The sequence below is a fragment of the Vitis vinifera genome, chromosome 7 (genome assembly GCF_030704535.1).
Source record: "Vitis vinifera cultivar Pinot Noir 40024 chromosome 7, ASM3070453v1".
Taxonomy (NCBI): Eukaryota; Viridiplantae; Streptophyta; class Magnoliopsida; order Vitales; family Vitaceae; genus Vitis; species Vitis vinifera.
Window position 1 is genome coordinate 1586943 of NC_081811.1, and position 22763 is coordinate 1609705.

The 22763-nt window shown below is 33.6% G+C and overlaps 2 protein-coding genes across 4 annotated transcripts in view; one reads left to right on the forward strand and one right to left on the reverse strand.

Annotated features, from left to right (window-relative positions):
* Positions 1-6177, forward strand: part of LOC100252851 (N-terminal acetyltransferase B complex catalytic subunit NAA20) — a 32279-nt gene extending 26102 nt beyond the window's left edge. The window contains exons 4-7 of one of the 3 annotated variants that reach the window (XR_009465981.1): positions 3709-3778; positions 4653-4713; positions 4817-5097; positions 5268-6177. Coding sequence is in view for 1 of the 3 variants with exons in the window: in XM_002278210.4 (XP_002278246.1) it covers positions 3709-3778; positions 4653-4713; positions 4817-4908 (223 nt within the window). In the remaining 2 variants the exon portion in view is untranslated. Of the gene's footprint in view, positions 1-3708; positions 3779-4652; positions 4714-4816; positions 5178-5267 lie in introns of those variants that run through there. The other 2 variants (XR_009465980.1, XM_002278210.4) reach the window with 2 other exon arrangements.
* Positions 6178-6858: 681 nt separating this feature from the next.
* LOC100259570 (ent-copalyl diphosphate synthase 1) lies at positions 6859-13745 on the reverse strand. Its single transcript, XM_019221171.2, has 15 exons — positions 13468-13745; positions 12593-12679; positions 12394-12479; positions 11996-12299; positions 11714-11897; positions 11301-11515; positions 11072-11192; positions 10797-10909; positions 10465-10691; positions 9778-9893; positions 9539-9637; positions 9191-9448; positions 8317-8476; positions 7921-8115; positions 6859-7424 (listed from the first exon to the last, which is right to left on the reverse strand). The coding sequence occupies exons 1-15, from the start codon at positions 13556-13558 to the stop codon at positions 7194-7196; spliced, it is 2487 nt and encodes an 828-aa protein (XP_019076716.1). The 5' UTR covers positions 13559-13745; the 3' UTR covers positions 6859-7193.
* Between the last annotated feature and the right edge of the window lie 9018 nt (positions 13746-22763).

The window sequence follows — 22763 nt, forward strand, 5'->3', positions numbered from 1 at the left end:
GGGTGCTACTTCCAGTCCTCAACTTCAGTTTCTTAAGCAAGGCCAAAATTTCGACTTCATGCCCTTCGACAGGCATTCCCAAGACTTTACTAAAGTGAAATAGTTTTGAAAGCTCCTCTTCCGATCATCCTTCTTTGCAAGGAGGAACAAAAGATAGATCTCTCTGCTTCGCCACATCTTTTTCCAGATTAGGATTCGGGGCTTCAGTGAAAACCACTGTCGACCCATCTCTGAGCATCATGGACAAGGGATTCGGCGAAGCTTTCGCCTCCCTTGGCTTCGATTCCACAAGACCAGAGAAGGATCCCCTTTCCCTCTCAAACCCTGTATCCCAGAATGGAGTAGAAGAAGAAGATAACTCCTTTCTCGAGGAGATCAAAGGTAAAGAAAGCTTACCTTGAGAATTGTGGGCTTCAACAGAAGGGGAGGGGGAGTCTCGGCTACAGGCGGCGACGCTTCCATCTGAGGGGTCCCAACAGTGGCAAGAGTTGGTGCGGGGATTCCTTTCCTCAGACACGGCGAGCAACTAAGGCTTCCTTGCCCTAAGTCGCTGGAAGGAGCAAAGACAATGGGCTTAAAGGGGTTCCCCAGTTTGGTGGAAACGTGGGCCTTCCCCAGCTTAGGCCCGGAGGTTTTAACATAGGCCAAGGCCTTAGCATCCAGACGCTAGCCCATCTCCACTTCGCAGGCTTGGGAAAGGAAAACAGCTACAACGATCTTGTCCGAGGCAGGGGCACCACTCCCCAAGACCAGTGGGGGCAGCTTTTCAGGCTGCAGAGAGGTTGAGGAAGAGGGCAAGGTGCCCACACTCCCCTCAGCGCGTGAAGGGGCCACCTAGTCTTCCTTGAGCTTCCTTGCACCGAGCTCGTGGGAGGGGAGCACAGTGGAGATGCAGGGCTCTTCTTCCCACCAGAGTTGCAGAGTGAAACAAGAGGGACCAACTACCACCTGCAGCGAGCTTGGATGTTGCCAATCTCTGGTTTCGACGAGGACTCTGGCCCACTTGAGAATCCAGCGCTTGGCTATGTTTTCATCCACAGCCATGAATCTCCCACAAGAGTCTCCAAACCTCTTGAAGAGGCTTCTTCCCCAAAAATGCAGAGGGAGGCCCAAAATTTTGACCCACACAAGGCGCGCTCCCCCTCCATCTCCCTCAAGACATCCAACGGATGGTTTCCATTTTTCTAGGCAGAAGCTTCTCACCCCTGATTTAGACACCCTCTCTGCTTCATCTGCAAATTCAAACTCCAGAAGCAAAAGATTTTCTCTTACGTTTGACAGCCAAAGGTTCCCTTTTAAAAACCAAGAGTTTTTTGCCCACGACCCGAAGGAAACAAGGTCAGGGAGGCGGCCAGAGTCTCCCTCCCATATGCCCACAAGAGACCTACCCAGCAGCTCCTCATTTTTATCGATTATTTCTTTTTTAATTTCTAGCCAGATGGCATCACGAGGCGCGGAGCAATCCCGAAGAGTTGATGTGTCTCTGTCCAGTTGAATATTTTTTTTCTCACTTCTGCTAGGCGAAGCTTGAGATGGCATGGAGTTTTCCGACAGAGCTCCTTTCCATTGAAGGGGAGAGACTCCCAAACTTCTCAGTTTGCTAGCGAGGATTTTCCAGCCTCCAACAAGCCCTCTTCCTTCAGGAAAATCCAAGGAGAATCTTTTGTTCTCCGCAACTCTTACAACACAAAACAAGAATCTCCCTGCTCTATTACTACGGAGTTCCAAACTGTAGTCTCTATCTCCTTCCGACCAAAACTTCCTGAAAAGAACTCTCTCCTTTAGCCCACAACATGACTTAACCCCTTCTAGCAGCAGAGACAACCCTTTCCCTCTGAATCTGATCCATGAAGAGAACTTGGGACCTCTTTCACAGATCTTCCCACGCACTTTTCCTTTGAACTCCTCTATGCCAATCTCAAACGTCTTCAACTCAACACCAAACCAACACTTACCCCCAGGGGAAGATATTGACATCTCAATTCTCCAGTTTTATTCACACTCCAAATAAGCTAATAGGTCCTCCCCAAATCATATTCTACTTCATTGCACCAAAGCAAGGATTCTTTGGCATCTCTTATTCTCTTTATTCGAAGTAGTTTGGATGATCCCTTTTTCCGTGAAAGATAACATGTTAAGTTGGCATGGTTCCTTGGCATACGACATTAAGAGGGTTGAGAGAGAGAGAGAGAGAGAGTTAGGGTTCAGGGGGAGAAACAAAGGGTTTTTCTTGACTTTGGTCCAAGGGTTACCATTGCTACATTGCTAAGAACATAAAAGTTACGAAGTCTGTTCCAAGAATCATACTATCTTATTAGAATTAATGTGTATATATATTTTTTTATAACCTTCATATGGCTTTCTTGAATATTTTGGTTTCACCTTGACTGTAGAAAATGGGGTTTGTTTCCTCACATAGCCATCCTTGCTTAAGCAGCCCATTTGAAGTGGCAATATCATTTTTATTTTATTTTTAAAATTTTTAAAATTTTTTGTGGTTTTTATGTTTAATGTTAGTATCCATATGAATCTTTTACAGTGGTGGTTATTTATCCTCTTGTTCTCATCCTAAAGTTTGCATTAAAAGAAGTTTAATGAGCTACATATCTGACATGTTATACTAGAGTTGTGAAGTCACAACTGCCGCATGCTGCAGAACTTGTAAAGTTCTGTATAAGTTTGTTGCCCTGCTGCATTGATATGGAACTCTACTATAGATATCCCTATTAATTTCTAGTACTTTATAGAGAATATAGGGTGTCTTTTTGGTTGGAGCCTGATGACTATTTAACTTTAGCACCTAATTTATAGGTGCCTTATCTTTGGAAATTCGACCAAGGAAATCTACACTTGAAGGTGTGCTCAAATTGCTCTTTTCCTAGGAAAGTCTATAGCCAGAATTGTTTTGGTTGGTTTATTACTAATCATGTCACTCATTTGAATTTATCACTGGAAGCATTTTAAAAGCAGCCATTGTTCTGGCTGCGGTTCCTTATCTCTTTAATTTCTCTCTCTATTTTTCTGCTAGCTTGGATTATGGTATAGAGGTCCACAGGCATGACAATTTAGTGCCAGGCTATATGATTCCTTAAAAATGAGTTTAGACAGTAGAAAAGAACTTTGAACAATATCACTATTTTTTGTTTGAGGATTATATGGGTGTCTTATTCCACTTTTCTCTCCATAGTGCGTTTACTTTGTGCTCTTTTCTTGTTTTCTATGACAGTAGACCCATTTTTAACAAAGTGGAGGAATAATTGATAGAGAATGTGGTTGACTTATGCTTCAGTTGCAGCACATCCAAAATTGTCACCAAGCACATATTAAGGCTTAAAATTAAAATTGTTCAATTCCCGCTGCAAACTCTACTAAAATTTGTAGATTTGTGAAGCATGAACTAATGCTGTAGTGCTTGGCCCTCTCTCTTCCAAGTTACAGTTTAGTTAGTTCATGTTGATTGGCATGCTGACCTCAACAATGGCTTCTTAATAGTGCTCTTTGTGATTCTTGAATCCATTTTGTCATTTTTGAAATGCGAGTTTTAAAAATTACTCTCTTCACCAAGGCAGAATAACAATTATTAGCATGGCCGGTTATCATATAGACTTAGCGTGTTGTTGTTGTTGGTTTTTTTTTTTTTTTTCTTTTTCTTTTTTGTGGATATTTTTGCTCTCAGCTTTGATTGCTAAGATGGGCCTTCTTCTGCAGAGATAAGGCTTATTTTGTGGACCTTTTTGTGAGAGCATCAAATACACCAGCAATAAAGATGTATGAAAAGGTAATAGTTTTCTCAGTGTTTTTTCTACCCTGCTCAGATGATTATTATTGGAATGTGTAACTGTATTTTATTCTCTACTACTACTTCGGTGTTTCATCCTTTCCTTTCTTTCTTTTCATAAAGAGTAATACTGTAGAAAAAACATTTTCCAGACTGTATTGCTCTTGATACACCATGCCTAGCATTTCTGTATATCCATATTGACATAGTAAACTGGTTGTAATCGAATAGACCCAGGATATTTGTAGCAAAAAATTCTCAGTGATGACTATAATAATTGCACACTAGAAAAGGCTTGCCCCTACCTAAGCTGCGGCTAGGTTGGCTATGGTTGTGAAATGCCTAATCGAGCCTCCTTGAATGGAGACAGAGGAGTAGCCAGAAACAATCTTTGAAGATACTTTTGCCAGACCTTTATTATGCTTGTGAGCTGACTGATCCTTTAAATTGTTCACTAGTCTATTAGGTCCTGCACTTCTGAACTGAGAATTGAAATTTGTGATTTGAGGGAATGCACAGGTCCTTTCATATATGAATGGTATCTCTCTACCCACTAGCTAATGGAGGCCTTCTCTATGCAGATATTGACAATATACTATTTGACTTAGCTAAGGAAAATAGAAGTGGGGAGTGTTTTGACAATATTTTTTGACATGGACTTGTTCGCCAATGAAGCAAGATTACAAAAAATCTGCCATAATGTTTTTTACTAGGCAGGCTACCTATTCAACCCTTATGTACTGTTGAAATGTGCATGCTTAAGGTCATAAAGTATCAAAGATGAATTGTTATTAGGACTCTTCTGGAAATAGTGAGGGAAAGTTTCTTCATGTCAATATCCGTAACTATGCTCTTTGATTTCTTTTTCACTCAGCTTGGGTATGTAATCTATAGAAGGGTTCTGCGTTATTACTCTGGGGAGGAAGATGGATTAGGTGAGCATCTAAATTTGACAATACTTACTAATGTGCTAATTTGCTAATTTGCTTTATAGTTAACAATCCCTTTCACCTTCCACTACTTTGTGATCCCTTTCAGATATGAGGAAAGCACTATCTCGGGACGTCCAAAAGAAGTCTATCATCCCCCTCAAGAGGCCAATTACTCCAGATGAATTGGAGTACGACTAAACCTGCTTTCTTCAAAACTTCTGCCTAACTGAATTTGATGGAAATGCATCATCATGTTGTTGTCTTTTGAGATGCTGAAGTTAGGCATAGACTGGTTTTAGAATTTCAGGCATGTTGAATATGAGAGATGAACATCTAGGACTACTAATGACAACTTAGTGGAATACTTCTGCATTACAACCGGAACAAGTAAGTTGTGTTTTTTCAAAAGCAACCTTATGTCATCTCATCATCTTGCTTTATAGAACCCTAGTTTCTCCTTTTTCAAAGTCTGTAACAGCTTCCCACTTTCTCATTTCCACAGTGCGCACTATCCTATCATAATCTTTTCTGATTTCTGGATTATTTGATGTTGACAGTTTCCTATTGAACAAGATAATTGAGTGCTGATTCCTGCCCTACCTCCCATCTTTAACAATAAGTTCATAGTTTTGCCTTGCCATGTTTAGGAAAATCTAAGTAACCCAACTTTAGATTTTAATCTCCTCTGAAATTCCACATTTGTTGCATTTCTAAAGCATCCAAAAGTTGGGTTTGGGTTACTATTATTAGGTAAAATTCCTAAGTTGGAGGGGGCTCACAGACCATGCAGTGGGCTGCAACCGGGGTTTAATGTGGTCCACAGGCTATAGGCTTGAAAGCACAATATTTATTGGTGAAGTTTGATAAAGAGATTGTAGAACATAGATTTACTTTTGAAAAATATTCCCCAAAAGCTTGAAGACAGCTTCCATCCTTTTCCTCCCAACAGGCTGAAAATAGGCTATGGTCCAAACAACAAGAATGCAAATAGATTTCTGTTGCACTTTATGCTGCAATGGATCCTAAAACCATGAAATCTTTGCAGAATGGGCCTGAGGGAAAGGGCCTACCCACCCCAACCAAAATGGTGGGCCCCAATGTTATCTGCGTGTCGGCTTCTGCAACAAAGGCGGATGAAGGATGAGGGGCAACACGTGAGCTCGGCCCAGTCGACGGTTTCGACCAAACATCCAGACCTAAAAGGAGTGATGGAGATTGGGGCAGCAAGACCAGAATCGGCTCGGGTCCAAACAGAGACACCCATTTGCTTTTGTGCTCATTCCTCATTTCTAGGTTTTTTTTATTCTTTTTCTTTTTCTTTTTTTCCCTTTTCTTTTCCATTTGAGCTTGAATCTCTTTCTACTTTCTGCTTTCTGCTTTCTCTTATCTGTCATTCCCATCAAAACAAATTCCACTCCATTTGTACATACTCCCTTTTCATAATTTCAAATTTTCCCCTTAGCTATTGCACCTCTCCTGTGTGTGTATGTGGGTCATCTTGCTTTTAGACTTCTGGGTTCTCAAGTTTTTGATGTAGGCAATCAACATTACTTCACCCTCCCCATAGAAATCTGTAGGGATGTCCTCATTGTTCACTGCCACAATCTCATGATAGCATAAATAAACCCAGTTCTAGGGCACTTATGATGGGAAGAATAATCAGAAGTGGGGAATACGTGGGATTTGTTTTCTTCCCTGAAATGTCATGCCAAACATCTAAGCGTGAGGTTGTGGGTTGGGTGAATGAATTCTCTCCACTTGAATTGTTGAGGATAGAAGCACGCTATTTGTTTTCTTCCCTGAAATGTCATGCCAAATATCTTAAATTGATGGCATTGTCTGCCATTTTCGTAGAGGGAAACCATTACTCCAACAAGCTCAAAAGATTCAGCACACTATTTCTCAATCCACCCGAATGTGCTTACTTTATTTCTTCTATTATTGCTAGTCTGCTTATGCTTTGAAGAACTTCTCAAATGCTAAACACTTTCCAAGGTCAAAATCACCATTTTTTATCAAACTCTCGATCAATTAATCACCATTTTATAGAAGCACACTATTATTGCTAGGAGATCCAAGCTTTTCAATTAGTGAAGGGTGCTCTTCTTAACTTTTAGACCTCTTACTCTCATATTGTTTGAGTTTGAATTTGAAACCAATAAGCCACGCCCCTTATATAATGATGGTTTATCAAAAAGTGAAAACAATTACCTCTCTTGATTCATTATTGTGGGCGGGTCAGTCAAATTAACTTGAAAAACCCTTGAAAATTTACCATATAGAGCATATCTTTCTCTCCTCTTCTTTTTGTTGGTTTCTTAGGGCTAGCATCTTTGACTGGATAGAAAAAAAGACTTTACATCAACTCTCTGACACTACCCTAAGACTGAAGGGAAGCTTATGTTTATTTCTTTCATTTGTACAATGTGTACATTAGCCCATCACCACCTTCTTCTACTCATCTCCATATCTGTAGGGAGAAATCAGGCTGCTCTCTCAAAGAGGACTTTAGCAATATGAGCACTGATAGTTGCAGGTCCACAGTAGGCAGCATAGTAGAAACTCTTGCCCACCATCTCAAAAGTCCTCTTGATTTCTGGGTTGATGCCATCAGGGTAGTTTTCCAGCACTATCTTCGTAAGTTCTTGCATGTCTGACTCTACCCTATGGCTCATAGGGCTGCCATTTTCTGGATTGTAGGTGCCATTGTGACCCTGAATAACATTAAAAAAATAGAGATGAAGTTAGGAATACTAATCGAAGATTAGAAGCACTAAGGTTAGGGTAGGGTCCCCCTGGCCTTTCCTAATGATGAAGTTGTACGGACAGCCACTTCACTTCATGGTCAAATCTTAAGATATTTTCAAATGACAAAAGTTGTGGTCTGATGAGGATGTGTCCATTTGTCTTAGCTTTTTCTCCATGGAATCTCGGCCCTCCTCCCATATCCCACATGGTACACTTTTGTCATTTCCCACTCTAATATCCATGATTTTTTTCCTTAAAAATTTTAAAATGATATTTGATTTCTTTAAAATACTATCTATCAAAGCGTTTTTTTAGATGCATTTTTATTAAAAATATTTCAAATTAAAATATTATGAAAGACAATTTTTAAAAAATGTTTTCTAAATTTCATTAAAGATGGATTATTTTGTGTTCTAAAAGCGTTTTCTAAAAGCATTAGAGATCAAAATCTAAAAATCTAACCTTGTGCAATGTAAAGAGACCAAGATCGTTGCAGATTCTGTTAGTGAGTTGAGAGAGACGCCTGTACTGAGGATGAGCCAACAACTCCTCTGAGAGAGACCGACCAGCACAGAGATTTATGGTCCGCACCAGGAGCTCTGCCTCTCCTCGGTACCCATCTCCTTCATCCAAATGTTTCATCAGCCACATCTCCCACTGTCACGTTTCAGATACATAAGCTCAGGGGGGTGATGCCTAATAATTTATTTCAACAATTTTCCATTCTTCAAATAATTTTATTTTTTTTATAAAAAAAATTACAAATCTCATGATAAATTCTCTTATATTTTTGTATTGATTTAATTTCTCAATATAATAAGAGTATTTTTCTAGGACCCCAAAAGAGGGAAAACTCACAGTTTGACGTAAGATGTGTCGTATGTCTCTGCCATGAGCCACCAGTGTATCCAATGAGAGTTGATTTAAGGTTCCGAGTAAGAGTCCGACAAGTTCCTCTCCGCTCTTGTTCTTAAGGAATCCCACAGGCCTCTTTGCAGTCATGTTCAAGTCAGAGCCCCTGCAACCAACAGAAATCAGATGCCACTGGATTTTGTAATTTTGCATTATGATTTAATTAAATTTAAATTAAACATTAATGCGAATTTGTAAATCTTTTAAAATATCAATTAAATATAAAGTGTAATTTATCTAAAAAATGGATTTTAAAACAACCCTACTAATACCATCTTTGACTAAAAAGTCAAAAAAAAGTTTAAAGCTTCGAAAATTATGATTTTGATTTTAAATTCTAGACTAAGTTATAAAATATGGAAAAACATATGAATCAAAGCTCAATTTCCATTAATGGTTCCCAAATATTAATCAATGATTGATATGGAGTTAGTTGAGGACAAAAATGAGTAGGCATGCATGGTGGTGAGAAACATATATACAGTAACTCCACCCAAATAGCAAATTTACTAGTGGATATATATGGGAATGCGGGCTTTGATTATTGAGGTGGGTTTGCAAGAAGTCAAAACTTATACTGAGATGGACAACAAATAAGGCTGTGTGCCTACTGATCGAGACACCCTTGAGAATGACAGGGTTGGAAGAGTATGAGAATATGTAGACATGAATAAAGACATTGGACAGCCATAGCCATAGCCATACCCAGGATGGAGAACCTATCAATATATAGTAGAAACCATTAAAAAGGGAAAAAGACAAATTAGCTGAAAGCATTTGAAGTATTCTTTGGAGCAACCAAAACATTTGGAAAATTTACCTTCCATTGATCTTCTTCATGTAGTCTCCTCCACTTGGGCTGTATCCAAATTTAAGAAGGAAGGCTCTCCTCTGCTTAATAAATGTTTCCTTGCTGAAATACGACCGGACTGCCAAGACCAAGATGGCGGTTTTCGCCCAAGCAAGCCTCTCAATTGACCTTTCAGGCTCAAATATGCAGGCTGCTGCTAGAAAATAAGCCAAGAGAGAGGCTTTTCTGCTAACCCCAAACTCCCCAAGATGGCATTGCGTGTACCACCTATAGATTATGACATTGTTAATGTAAATATGACCTTATAATATAATAGAGATTGAAGTGATGGGGGAAGTTTTTTTTTGGGTTACTTACTGTTGAATGCTGTCCCATTCAAGCTGATGCAGGGCTTGGCAGTTATTGAAGTCCAGTTTTGCAAGCTCAAGATAATCATTATTGTTTACATAAGGCATCCTGAGATGAATCAAAATCAAAAGTAAAATCAACATGAATTCAATGGAAAAATGAAAAATTACCATTAAAAATGTTACTAAAAGAACCTTGTAATTTGAAAAGGGTATAATCATTATGACAAGTGGAAGCATAGGAAGTACCTGTAAAGGGTCTTGCCAATCCATACATCATCTTTTCCACCGTACTGTTCAATATAAATTCTGGTCTCCACACGAGGCAAGCTTGCATACCATGGAACATCCAGCGCATACCCTATCTGTTACATCATATTATTGAATTTTATTGTTAGGATTTGATAGAAAAAGACACTTACAAAAGGACTTTAGACTCTTTTTTTTTAAAGGCTGACCCAGATGCTGTAGGATGAGGAGAATTCAAGCCATTCAGTTGGTAGAATTGCTGTGTTTGACAGAAAAGGGCAGAAAAATTAGATTGTTCATGGACCACTCAATTCACGGATGATATGGTCCACAAATTACCTGCTTTATTTTGCTGTTGGTAGGGAGATATTTCATTCAATTTTTTCCTTTAAATGCTGCAAGACCTACTATTTGATTAATTATTCAAAGTTCCCATCTCAAAAAGTTAACCAAAAAAAAAAAAGAAAAAAAGAAAAAGAAAAATTAGTTTATATTACTTTAATAAATGTTATTGTGGGGGTAGTGGTATATACCATATACTATATAGAAAGACTACATCCCATTGGGGTGGGAGCCAAAGCCTGACAACTGGGTCATTATTATTCATTTATTTGTTAAGGTAACAAGAAATTAATAAGTGAAAAAAGGGAAAAAAAATTTAGTTGGACAAGATTTTGGGGGCCATACCTCACCAGGCAAATCCTTCATTATGATCCACTTATCCAGGAGCTGGTCACAAGCTTGTTTTTCCCTTAGAAACTTGGAAGAGAACTTCTTGGCATTCTCAAGAATGGTTTCTCCAGGGAACAGCACCTGGGAAGCTCTGTAGAGGTTGAACATCCCGGACACAGCCTGGGATGACTGCCCAGCAAAGCAGAAGAACTCACCACCTTTCTCAAAATACTTGAACACATCTGTTATAAGAAACAATCAAACAGTATTATATATAACCAATATTAATTACATAATGCAAAAGCAGCACTAGTCCTGGAAATTCATGCTCAGTCCAAACTTCTTACCAGCAGAAACATCATGGCCATGTAACCTAAGGAGCCTAAACCCCATAGCAGTGTCATCAATATCGTGAACTTCGGAGTTTTTAGCCCAGCAGATTCCATTTTCTTTCCAATATCTGAAATTCAAAGTGCTTAAACTTATCAATACCTTCATTTATATCAGATGGGGTTGAGTGATAAATGACCCGTTTCCAACCATGTAGATATTTTCTGCATAGGTTCCTCATAGCTTTAAAATGAGTCTACAATATCACAATCAATGTGTGTATATATTATACCTGGCAACATAATTGATGCATTCTTTAATCTCAGGCTCAAAATACCGCGATATCCCAAGGCGCTGCAGCCGATCCACAGCCCATATGTGCTCAAACAAGTCGACAGGGTAAACATTGGGGACTAAAAGATAGAAAAAGAAAGCAAAATTACAAGGCAAACAAGCACATGTGTAAAGTGTAAAGTGAAAGCAAAACTGGTGATTGTGGAAGCATAAAGGGCAACTTTTACCTCCTCCACTGAATCTCTCAACCACTTTGTTTAGGTATCTAAAGCAATTCTCATCTTGGGTCTGCATGAGGGCATAGGCAGTGGACGATGGAGAAAACAAAAATGACCCATCTTGACACTGTAGTTTTAGAAGCTTTTCCCAGTCTAGACCTGCCATTCCTTCCAAGCTGTGGAGTAGTGTTGTGGGCACTATGTGCATTATGTCATATGGTATCCTATCCCACACACAACATAATAATTATTACATACTTGTAAAGATAACTAAAGCACCTATCCTTTTAAAAATCAACGAAGATAAGGTCACTTTCACTTCATCTTTTCTTTTTTATCTTTTTTTTTTTTTTCAATTCACAACTCTGGAAAGTAGCCAACACCATCATAGCTCAAAGTTTTGAGTTGTGATCAAACCATACTTTGTGAGCTTCAGATTTCTCTGGGCGTAGATCTCCTTCAAGAAGGGCGAATCATTGGGTACTTCGATGCCCAAGTTCCAAGCTATCTCGAGGAGAGAAGGGAAAGCTACTTCGAATCCTATAGGCATGTGCTCAGCCTTCTCCTTTTCAAGCTTGCTTATGTTTTCTTTGATGAATGACACCCCTATATTACAAAGACAGAGATGGCAAGTTTTAATTCTCAATGTTAAAACAACTCAAAAGTCGGTTGCTTTTATTCTTCCTTTTTTCCTTTTTCCTTACCTTTCTCGCACTTGTTCGGATGAATTTTCCACGATTTCAATGCGATCACACACGCCAATGTGTTGATTATCCGGTCGTGAGCATAGAATAAGCAGTCGTCTCCCCATGACCCGTCCATGAGCTGATTGTTGGCGATCCACTCTAGGCTTGATGGGAATTGCGGAGTCCCTCCTCCATTGAGGTCCTGCGCGAGAGCCACCCAGGCTGTGTCATAAGCCGATATGCTGATCTCTCCATCTTCCATTGAACTCAGCATCGATTTTATGGAATCCACACGTTCCTTAATCTCATTTGACCTACAAACCTTCTCATCACATCAAACACAAAAGATTTCAGGTTCCTAGTTGTAGATGCATATATTATGCATAATCATAGTTGTGGAGCTATTCAATCTTCACCTGGAAAGCTTCCTCTTCTATATCATCTTCCACAATCTCATGCCACTTTATCACTGGCAGACCACTTTGAAATACGTCCACGTATTCTGCAGATACAGATCATTAATTTATGCATGGTGGGTGCAAATGATCTTCTCAAATTCATAACAAAATTTCCAAAAATTTGACCCAAAAAAAAAAAAACTCGAAATATATATACCTTGAGTTTGGGGTTTTGGTAAGGCCTTGCACTCTCTCCTTAAATTGAAGTGAGCCCTTTTGTCTTTAGCCACCCACCATCCAGTACCTACAAATTTTAAAAAATTATTTTATTTTATCACTTTCCTAATGTTTTGGTAAAGTTAAATAAATAAATTATTTTCAAACAAGAAAGAATCGTAGGCATTAAATTAAAGTGGAGGAAAATTGTCTATTTTTATCATCATCATCATCAGTATATACCCTTGTTAGAAGAGTGAATTACACTAGTGCCATTGACCAGAACAAATTGCAGTAGATTCTCGTTAAGGAGATTGAAAAAGCTGGCTCATTTTCACACCGTTTCCCGGGGAAAAAGGCTGTTTGTGTTAGCAGAACAGCAGAAGGTGGAAGAGGATTAGAAATCTAAAGAAAAGAGATATCTCCACTGAAGAAAAAGCTGACTAATACAATGAAGTACATATATCTCAAAGGAATCTGGCATTCTTAGCATTTTGCTTTTCCAAAACCCAGAGCACAATCCCAAAAAAAAAAAAAAAACAAAATCTGTGAAGTTTTGTCCTCAGTTTGGTTGCTGAGAAACCAAAGGGAATGAAAACAGAAAACTCCATAGAACCATGAAAATAAAAAACGCTTTCACTTTCTCCATGCCGAAACTGATCTGAACCTCCAATATTTCATTCTCAGCAATTAATCAAAACAAACAAAAACCAAGCGAAAGCCTCATCACCCAGCAAACATTATTCACACACCAAAAGAAAATGACTATTCCACCATCACCCAGAAAACATATATAAAACATATAATAAATGAAAAATCTTGTGTTTTCCCCAAGTGGGGTTGGATGATTTATACGGAAGACAGACAAGAACGTACCAGCAGCATATTTGGGTGTCGAAGAGGAAGGAGAAGGTAGGGGACCCTTTGGAGAGAGAGCGCGGAAGAGAATAGTGGATTGAGAAGACATGTTTTGTTTTGCGTCAAAAAACTAAAGGTAGCCGTGAATACTGAATAGTGATTGAGAAAGAAGTAGTACCGCTTGAGAAAATGGTAGAGAGTCTAGACTAATGTGGTGTATTTAAAACAAGAGAGAGGGAAGGAAGCAGACAGAAAGGACTTCTCAAGAGATTCCCGCTTGCAAGTGCATGGGATCATCCAAAAACCCCATATATATATATATTTAGAAATGAGGGTACTCCTGTCCTTTTCCTCCTCAAATTTTCCCACTATTTTTTTCCTTCTTTTTTCCCTTTTTCTACGCTACTGGTTTTGATGGTGAGACTGAATAACATGGAAGCAGGTCTCTCTCTCTCTTTTTCCTTAAATCAATTCCAGTGCAGGTGGCAGTGAAGAACTTGGGCTTTGGAGGAGGTGGTGTTCAAGTGGGGTTCTGCCAGGTGGCTAATTTTGTAGGTTACAATGGATGCCTTGTGGGGGAATCCTCATTCCTCAGGTGGGTGACCATAAATCTTCAGTCTAGCTGGCCTGGAGACAAGCATAATTCAAAAAGATAATTCCATCCGTAAGTAGTAATTATAATATTAATAATGAAAGAAACAAGAAATTAACAAGAAGAAAGAATCAAGAACTTTTGTTGAGACTTGACAGGATAATGTAGGCGATAGGTGATAGAGAAAATCAAAGACAAGACTTGACGTTCAAATTGTTGCTGCCCTAATATGTTGAATGTTTGGCAAACAAGAAAAAAATAAAATGGAGATGACAGTATATGAAAGCAAATTTATAATGCTTTGATGGCCCAAAACATTTAGAGTGTCATTGATGACTATACAATTAATCTATGGTAAGTAAATTATATCAGAAAATAATATAAGTAAAGTACCATATTTTTTGTGGAAAAAATTTCAAGAATGGAAAATTTTCCAAGTGTGAACTAGGAATTGAGACGTTTCTTTTCCTTGTGTGTCCACCCACCTTAATTTCGAGATTACACAATATCTAAGAATAACCTTTTTTTTGTATGAATTAAAATTTTCAATAAAAAAAAAATCTTAAAATCTATATTATTTTAAGCCCTTCAATGTATGAATACCCTTTTTTTGCCTTTTTTATTTTTATTTTTTTATTCACATGATGTGTGTCATTTTCTTCACATGGTGTGTTCTAGCTTTTAAGGTTTAAAATAATTCATTAATCTTCCTTCAAATAGAAATGAGAATTAAGGTATTTTCTAGTCCTTATCCTCTATCCATCACATTAGGATTACATTCCATGTTTGGAATGCCCATTCTTGATTCTTAACAAATTAGTTATGATATATTAATTAGGACACAGAATGTTGTCAAATCCCTAAAATATAACACCATAAAATATACTTTTAAAATGGTTATTGATTTATCAATAAAAAATAATTTATGGATTTATTAATGTAAAAGAGTATCATGTTTTTACTATAATAAAAGCTCGACAAATTAATATTTGATAAATTAATAATTTTATTCAAATAATATTTTTTCTTATTCCACTTGGGTCTATATACTAAATTAATAATATCGTTAAATAAGGAAGTCCATAAAAAATACCAAATAAAACCTCATAATATGAATAACTTTTTATAATTTTTACTCATACTTGAAACCTCTTTATACCTTATTAGCTTTTTGACATCATATCTCTTCCTTTTAGAAGTTCTTTTATTTTCTACCATTTACAACAATCTTTTTTTTTTTTTTTTTTTGGAGTCTCTAAATTTCTATATATGTACTAACTTAATGGTGATATGCATTGATTTTGGATTTATAAACCATATATGTATAAGTAATTAATGGTAGAAAATAATATATATATATATATATATATATATATATATATATATATTATTCTAAATTAATAAATTATTCATTTATCAATAAATAAATAGTTTTGCTAAGATAATAATTTCTCTAATTTTTTTTATGTGCTTTACTTATTATTAATTTATATTTCATTGAACCTTTAAAGATTTTTAAAATAATTATTATCTTATGCATTTAACAAAGTTATTAATTTAGTACACTAACTTGAGTTGAGACTAAAAAAATTTATTATTTAAATGATGTTATTAATTTATTGAGATTTTACTATATCTTATTTATTTATTTAATGTTAACTTATAGTAATTTTTTTATTTATACAATCTTGATATATAAAACTACCCAAAGAGAAATAAGTACCGGTATTCCCTAAATTAATCATAAATTATATTTTTTATTACTAATTTTTAGTTTGTCTCTTCGGATTAATTCTTTAATTATGAGAGCAAACAATATCATGAAATAAATAAAACTGGTTGCTCGTAATGAACAAGGTATAATGACAAAAATCTACCTACCAACATATTAGGTGTAATATATGAAAAAGATATATAATTTTATTTGATTAGATGTACTTATTTTCCTAAAATCTTATGACATCAATACTTGTACTCCATTTTCATGTCTTTGGCATACAACACTTCGTAATATTCCTAATGAATCCCTCAAAGAACTTTTATTGAAATTTCATGGATTTCATATTGCCAACTTTGATTTCTTTTTCCACTTCCTTAATGAAACACTTCTTTATGTTCCTTAGTAGATTTCTCAAAACTCTTACTGGAGTTTTATAGTGAGATTTCTAACTAGATATATCTAATCCCTAGGATCTTATATCGTCAATACATATACTCACTTTTCGTGTTGTCAAAGTAACAATTCTTGTACTTCTTAGTGAATTACTCAGAACTTTTTATAAAAGTTTTATGAGTTTTATATTTCCAACACATACTCATTTTTTAAACCTTGACATAATACTTATACTTTTTTTTTTTTCATGTCCTCAATGTAGGACTTCCTTTTGTTTTTTAGAGAATTTCTTGAAATCGAAGATTTATTGTAAGATTTTGACCTTATTTCTTACATTGGTTGACACCAAATGTACTTTCAAGACAAATCCTCAAATGTTCGAGGAATAGAGAATTGAGCTTTTCATCAACAACGACACTTTCTTAGGATTCATGAAAGTTTATAACTTTTCAATAAAACATTGTTGTTTATATATGTAAACCAGTATTATTTAATTATGAAGGTTTTTTACATTTTAAAATCAATCAAACACATAAAACATAATTTTAAATCTCACTAAGCACAATATTTAATTACAAAGAATTTGTTCATTTTAAAACATTTCAAAACTATTTTTTAAATCAAACACCAATTTTGGAGATAACTATACTTTAAAATTTTACCAAAAACAATATTCAATATTATAGTAGAGATCAAATTAAGAAATACAAGGTAATTTTAACTCTAATTTTTTTTTTCTATTAATCATTCCAAAAGCTTTAACAATCATAAATGCATACCCACCTTGAATTTTATGACTTTGAATTTACCTGAATTCAAATACAATGAAATTTGAAGTTACCATAAAATAGATAAAACCCAAAAAAATAAGTTGTATCAAATTAACAACAAATATAGTAAAATTATCGGTTAAACAAAATACACTAACATATAGTTTTTCTTCCAAATTTTTAACCTTATTTTCTCATTTTTCTTACATTTTTCACTTTTTTTTTTTCACTTTCCTCAACATTTTCAATATCCAAATAGAGCAAAAAATTGACAATGATTTTTCTAATTTTTAATTCGTTTCACTATTTCCATTTATAGTCTACTATGCTACCTAAAAAGAATAATATTATTTGTGAAAAATTATATATAAATTTGCATGTCATTTAAAAATCAAATAAGATTGGGATCCCTAACCACAACTGAAAGGTACCCCTTATGCCTTATGCCATGTTACAAGCAAATAACTTAGGAAAATTTGTATTAGAATAATTATAATTATAAAACACATTATTGTATAAAAGCAATATCTCTCTCTATGTTCAAAAAAGGGTCTACCTGGGTGACCAGAGTTGACTAAGGGTCCACTTGGGTGACAGAAGTTGACTTAATATCTCATATGTCATTTTTAGTAGATTTGCTTTCCTAAAATTAGTTTTATTTTAATTTTTGTAATAATCGTTGAGTTTCTAAATAAAGTAATATTATCAATTATTAGACCTAATGTTGCAAAAATCAGAATTAGCAAAGTACAGGGCCCACTAGGCATTTCATTTTCCCACTTTTTAATGCCTCATTTTTATGATATCAATTTTGGAAGGTTTTATTTTGTCTCTTTTATTCTTCTAAAAATAAAAATTCAAATAAAAAATAGAATCAATGTAATTATCAATTTTTACAAATTAATTTAGAACCTTAATAGTAATTTTAGAAAATATTTTTAATACTTGAAAATTTTTATCATTCAAATATTACAAGTAATAAAAACACTTTTTGGAATCATTCCTAACACATTCTTAATATATTTTTTTTTGTTTTCTCCATTGATTGTGCTTCTATCTTCCATTTTTTCTTCCCATGTTTTTTATTTTATTTTAAATTTCTTCCTATATTTAATAATAATAAAAATTTCATTTCTCTCATTCTATTGTTTTTAAATAAGGAAAAGATGTTTAATATGTTCTTAAAAATTTTAATTTCATTATATTAAATTTTAAATTATGAAATGTTTATTTTAATTATTAGGTTTTTAATTTTTATTTTTGATATAGCATTATGATTCACCCTATTTTCATTCATTTCAATTCCCATATTCGTACAACAATCACATCATAAAATTGAAACAGCAAGAAAGAGAAAGAGAGCAAAGGGTGAGACCCCGTCACAACATACTGTATCACAGTTCACAAGTTCCAAATATTATTGGACATGGCAATGTGGATGGAATGCACCAACAGGGTCAAGTGGGTATCAATGTTCACAGAAGAAAATGTGGCAAAAAGATTGATTTCAAAGAAGAAAATGTGGAAGCTTTGGAGCCAATGAAACCTAATCTTAAGCCATAATTATGAACATCCCTTGTAATGTAAACATCAAACCAACCAACCAAAGGCAAATATTAGGTGGGATTGAACAAAATCCAAGTGGCCCTTAAGCTGATTTTCCTCTTGGAGACTAATTATGGTGAAATGATTGAATTATCAGTAGGAGGGTTTGTTATTACTCTCTCCATCATTGAAATTTGGATGACGAAATGATACATACAGAGCTTGAGTTGATGGCTTCTCCTTCCCTTTCTCCCTCCAATTATTATTAATATAATCTGAATGTGCCACTGGTGATGGATTGTATGGTAGATATATTTCTGAGGCCTCTAATGACGTAGACTGATAGTATGGTATATGGTGTGGCTGCAAAGGTATAGAGGGATCTTAAGCAAAGATTTGGGAAGCCACTGGGATTGTGAGGAAACTTGGCCCATGTGAAATGGTGAAGGGTTGTTTTGTTTTTTCAAAACCCTCTGCAGTCTGTTTGTTAATTTCTACTGTCACTTGGGTTCTTGAAAATTGGATTGGACTCATGCCTCAGCACCCAAAAAGTCTCCTTGTGACTTGTATTTGTCTTGTTTCTCTAGTCATGGGCCTTTAATTTCCTTAAAAAAGAAAGAAAGTGAATTATGAGTCAAGTTTTTATTGTCAGTATAATCAATATATTGTTATTCTCTAGCCCAGTATTTCAAACATATTTTAAAACTTAGAATGATGTTTTTTTTTTTTTTGGCTTTACCTTTTCAAACTCATTTTTTAAATCGAGACTTTTGAAAGGAAAAGTTAATGGTTTGTTTGGTAACTGTTTTCAAAATTTTTTTAATTTGTTTTTTAAAAAGGGAAAACGGGTTTAATAATAAAAAAAACAATTTAGTGGGGTTTATTTGGTAACATTTTTTTAAAATAATTTTCTATTTTTTAGAGAAAAAAAACTACAACAAAAAAATGGAAGATTATTTTCTATTTTTAAAAATAAAAAATAGAATATTTTTTAAGAGATGTTTTAAAAAATAATTATATAAATATGAAAAATGATTAAAAATAAAATAATATATATAAATTATTTTTAAAATATATTTAAAAATATAAAAAAAATAGACTGAAAATATTTTAAATTTTTAAATAAAGATTTATTTTATAAAACAATAAATATAAAAAGGTATTCTTAAAAATTGTTTTTCAAAATATTTACCCTTGGTTTCTCGAGAAAGAATAGAGGGATTTGAGAGGGGTTAGAGGGAAATCCTACATTGTAGAAATTTGTTAAAAAATTATCCTCACCCTTTTCTCATAATTTTTCCCATGATCCCTTTTAATTCTTTTTGCCATTATTACTATGTCCATTCCTCAATTTAATTACTCATAAATTTCTTCCATATTTTCATGGGACTTTCCCCCACTGGGAATTCCCAAAAATCAAACTCTCTCTCTCTCTCTCTCTCTCTCTCTCTCTCCCAATAGCAAATCCTTTATAAAAACCTCTTTACCCTCGTAATTGTTGACCCTTTGAGCAGCTGGAAAGGACTTCTCTCTGAAATATTTTGCCTCCTAGAAAACTGCAAAGTTGACACAGATTTTTGTCTTCGCTCAAGCAGGCAAAACTTATGTCTACATGGATTAATTTTTTCAGTCTAGAATACAGAATTCATAGAAATTTTTCTCCCTGCTTGGGATTTTCACATCTGAGGATAGACACAAACGCTCTAGGCATTTCTCACAGTAAGAGACTCTTTGTCTTTTACCTTGGACCTTCTCAGTCGATCAAAAATTCACATCCCACTTCACACACATATATACATACTTTATATTACCAAAATTTTACTGATAATTCTTGGGAGTAGCGGAAGAGAACGTTAAATTTTCCGGCACTTCCGAGGAAGCGAGTCTTGTTTGGATATGGCTATTTATTATTCATTGTAAGCAGCATCGAAGAATGTTAAGTTTTGAAAGCTTGTGGGCGTGAGTCTGATCCCTTAGAATTTTTGTCTTCCCACGCTCGTGAGTTCTGAGAACCCAGGTATTGTTGCATGGATTTTTATAAAGCGAGAAGACAGACTCATCCCCCCAAGTCTCCAACCAAAGCTCTCTGCATCTCTGCAACTTATCCTTGCTATTTATGATCGTCCCTTACTAATCTACCATACTACTTTCTATTCCTGATCAGTCCCACTTTCCTTTCCTTTCCTTTCGTTTCTCTACTTCTGTATCTTCTTCCTAGGGTTTTAAATACAGAAGAAGAACAAAATGAGTGAGAAGGGAAGTGGGGAGCCTCTTTTCTTCATGTTTCCATACACTTTCTTTAAATATATATATATATATATATATATATATATATATTAAATTTAAAATTTCTTTATAAAATTATTGGTTTATATTATGTTGTTAAGAATTATTTTTAAAAACCATTATATATTTTGTAAAACTTATTATTATTTTTATTTCTAAAGATAGAAAATAACATCCAAATTAAATTAAATAATTTCATATCAAAGAAAAATATATAATATATCAAATTAATCAATCAAACAATATATATATCTAAAAATATTTTAAAAAATCAAAAGAATTAAAATCCCAATAGAAAATTTTTCATCATTTTGGTAAATTCTATATCAAAATCTTAATATTTTAAAAGTAATTTTGTAATTTTCTTAATAAAATTTAAATTTGTTTAAATAAATAATATAAATGAGTGATGAAACTTTTTATTCAATAATTATTTATAGCATAATAATTAAGTGTTATTATTATTTCACTATTATTTAATTAAATATAAAAGTTTAAGAAATTTAAATATCTCAAAATGAATGTAAATCACTATTATAGTTATAAAAGATAAAAAGTTGTATGTAAATTCTTTTTTTAAAAAAATAATTTATTTCATTGAGGAAATAGAAGATATGTTAGTAATTAAAACCTTAAATTAAATCCTTATTAAAACAAGAATAAAAATTAGAGGTAAATGAAAAGATTAAATTTTTAATTAAATTTGTGATGGCAATTTCAAGAATAACTTTCATTAGGTTAAATAATTAAAATTCTAATTAAATGAAAAGATTAAATTCTCATTTAAATTTATTATTAATATGGAAAAGATTAAATTTTAAATTATCTTTTAGGTTTGTAATGACAATTTTAGAAATGGTTTTCGTTATATCAAATAATTAAAACTCTAACTAAATGAAAATATTAAATTTTCATTTAAGTTGATTATTAGTATTGAAAATATTAAATTTTGAATTACCTTTTAAATTTGTGATAACAATTTCATGAATGATTTCTGTTAGTTAAATAATTAAAACCCTAACTAAATATAAAAAAATTAAATTGTCATCTAACTTGATTATTAATATTGAAAAGATTAAATTTTGAATTACCTTTTAAGTTGAAAAGATTAAATTTTCATTTAAATTGATTATTAGTATTGAAAAGATTAAATTTTAAATTATCTTTTATGTTTGTGATGACAATTTTAAGAATGACTTTTGTTACGTCAAATAATTAAAACCTTAACTAAATGAAAAGATAATCACCTATTTAAGTTGATTATTAGTATTGATAATGGTATTTTTGGAAATAAAAAAGTGATAAACACCTGTATATATATAATCTATACTACGTATAAAAGTATGAGGTGTTTGTCAATTTTTTCATATCAAGAATGTCCATTAATTTACTTTTAAATTTCAAAAATACCTTTTAACAATTTATTTATTACAACCTATTAATATTTAACATCACGAAATTTATTATATTACCACACTATTAAAATCCATTAACATTATAAATTTCATTATATTCTAAACCAACTATTAATATTAATTAATGTTATAAAAAGTTTAAAAGATTTAAATATCTCAAAATGAATGGAAATTATAAAAAGTAAAAAGTTTTATGTAATTTTAAAAAAATTAATTTATTTCATTTAGGAAATGAAAGATAAGTTAATAATTAAAACCTTAAATTAAATCCCAATTAAAACTTTGATGGAATGGAAATTGGGGGCAAATGAAAATATAAAATTTTCAATTACTGTTTAAATTTGTGACGACGATTTTAAGAATAACTTTCATTACCTCAAATAATTAAAATCTTTATTAAATGAAAAAATTAAATTCTCATTTAAGTTGATTATTAGTATGAAGAATGTTAAATTTTGAATTACTTTTTAAGTTTGTAATGACAATTTTTAGAGCGACTTTTGTTACGTCAAGTAATTAAAACCCTAACTAAATTAAAATATTAAATACCTATTTAAGTTGTTTATCAGTATTGATAATATTATTTTTGGAAA

Excerpts from the sequence above, each read along its gene's own strand:
- LOC100259570 (XM_019221171.2), bottom strand. The coding sequence starts at position 13,558 with ATGTCTTCTCAATCCACTATTCTCTTCCGCGCTCTCTCTCCAAAGGGT. Across the intron at positions 9,449-9,538 it reads GAATGGGACAGCATTCAACA|GTGGTACACGCAATGCCATC; the intron begins GTAAGTAACCCA and ends CATAATCTATAG. Across the intron at positions 7,425-7,920 it reads GTCTCTTTACATTGCACAAG|GGTCACAATGGCACCTACAA; the intron begins GTTAGATTTTTA and ends AATGTTATTCAG.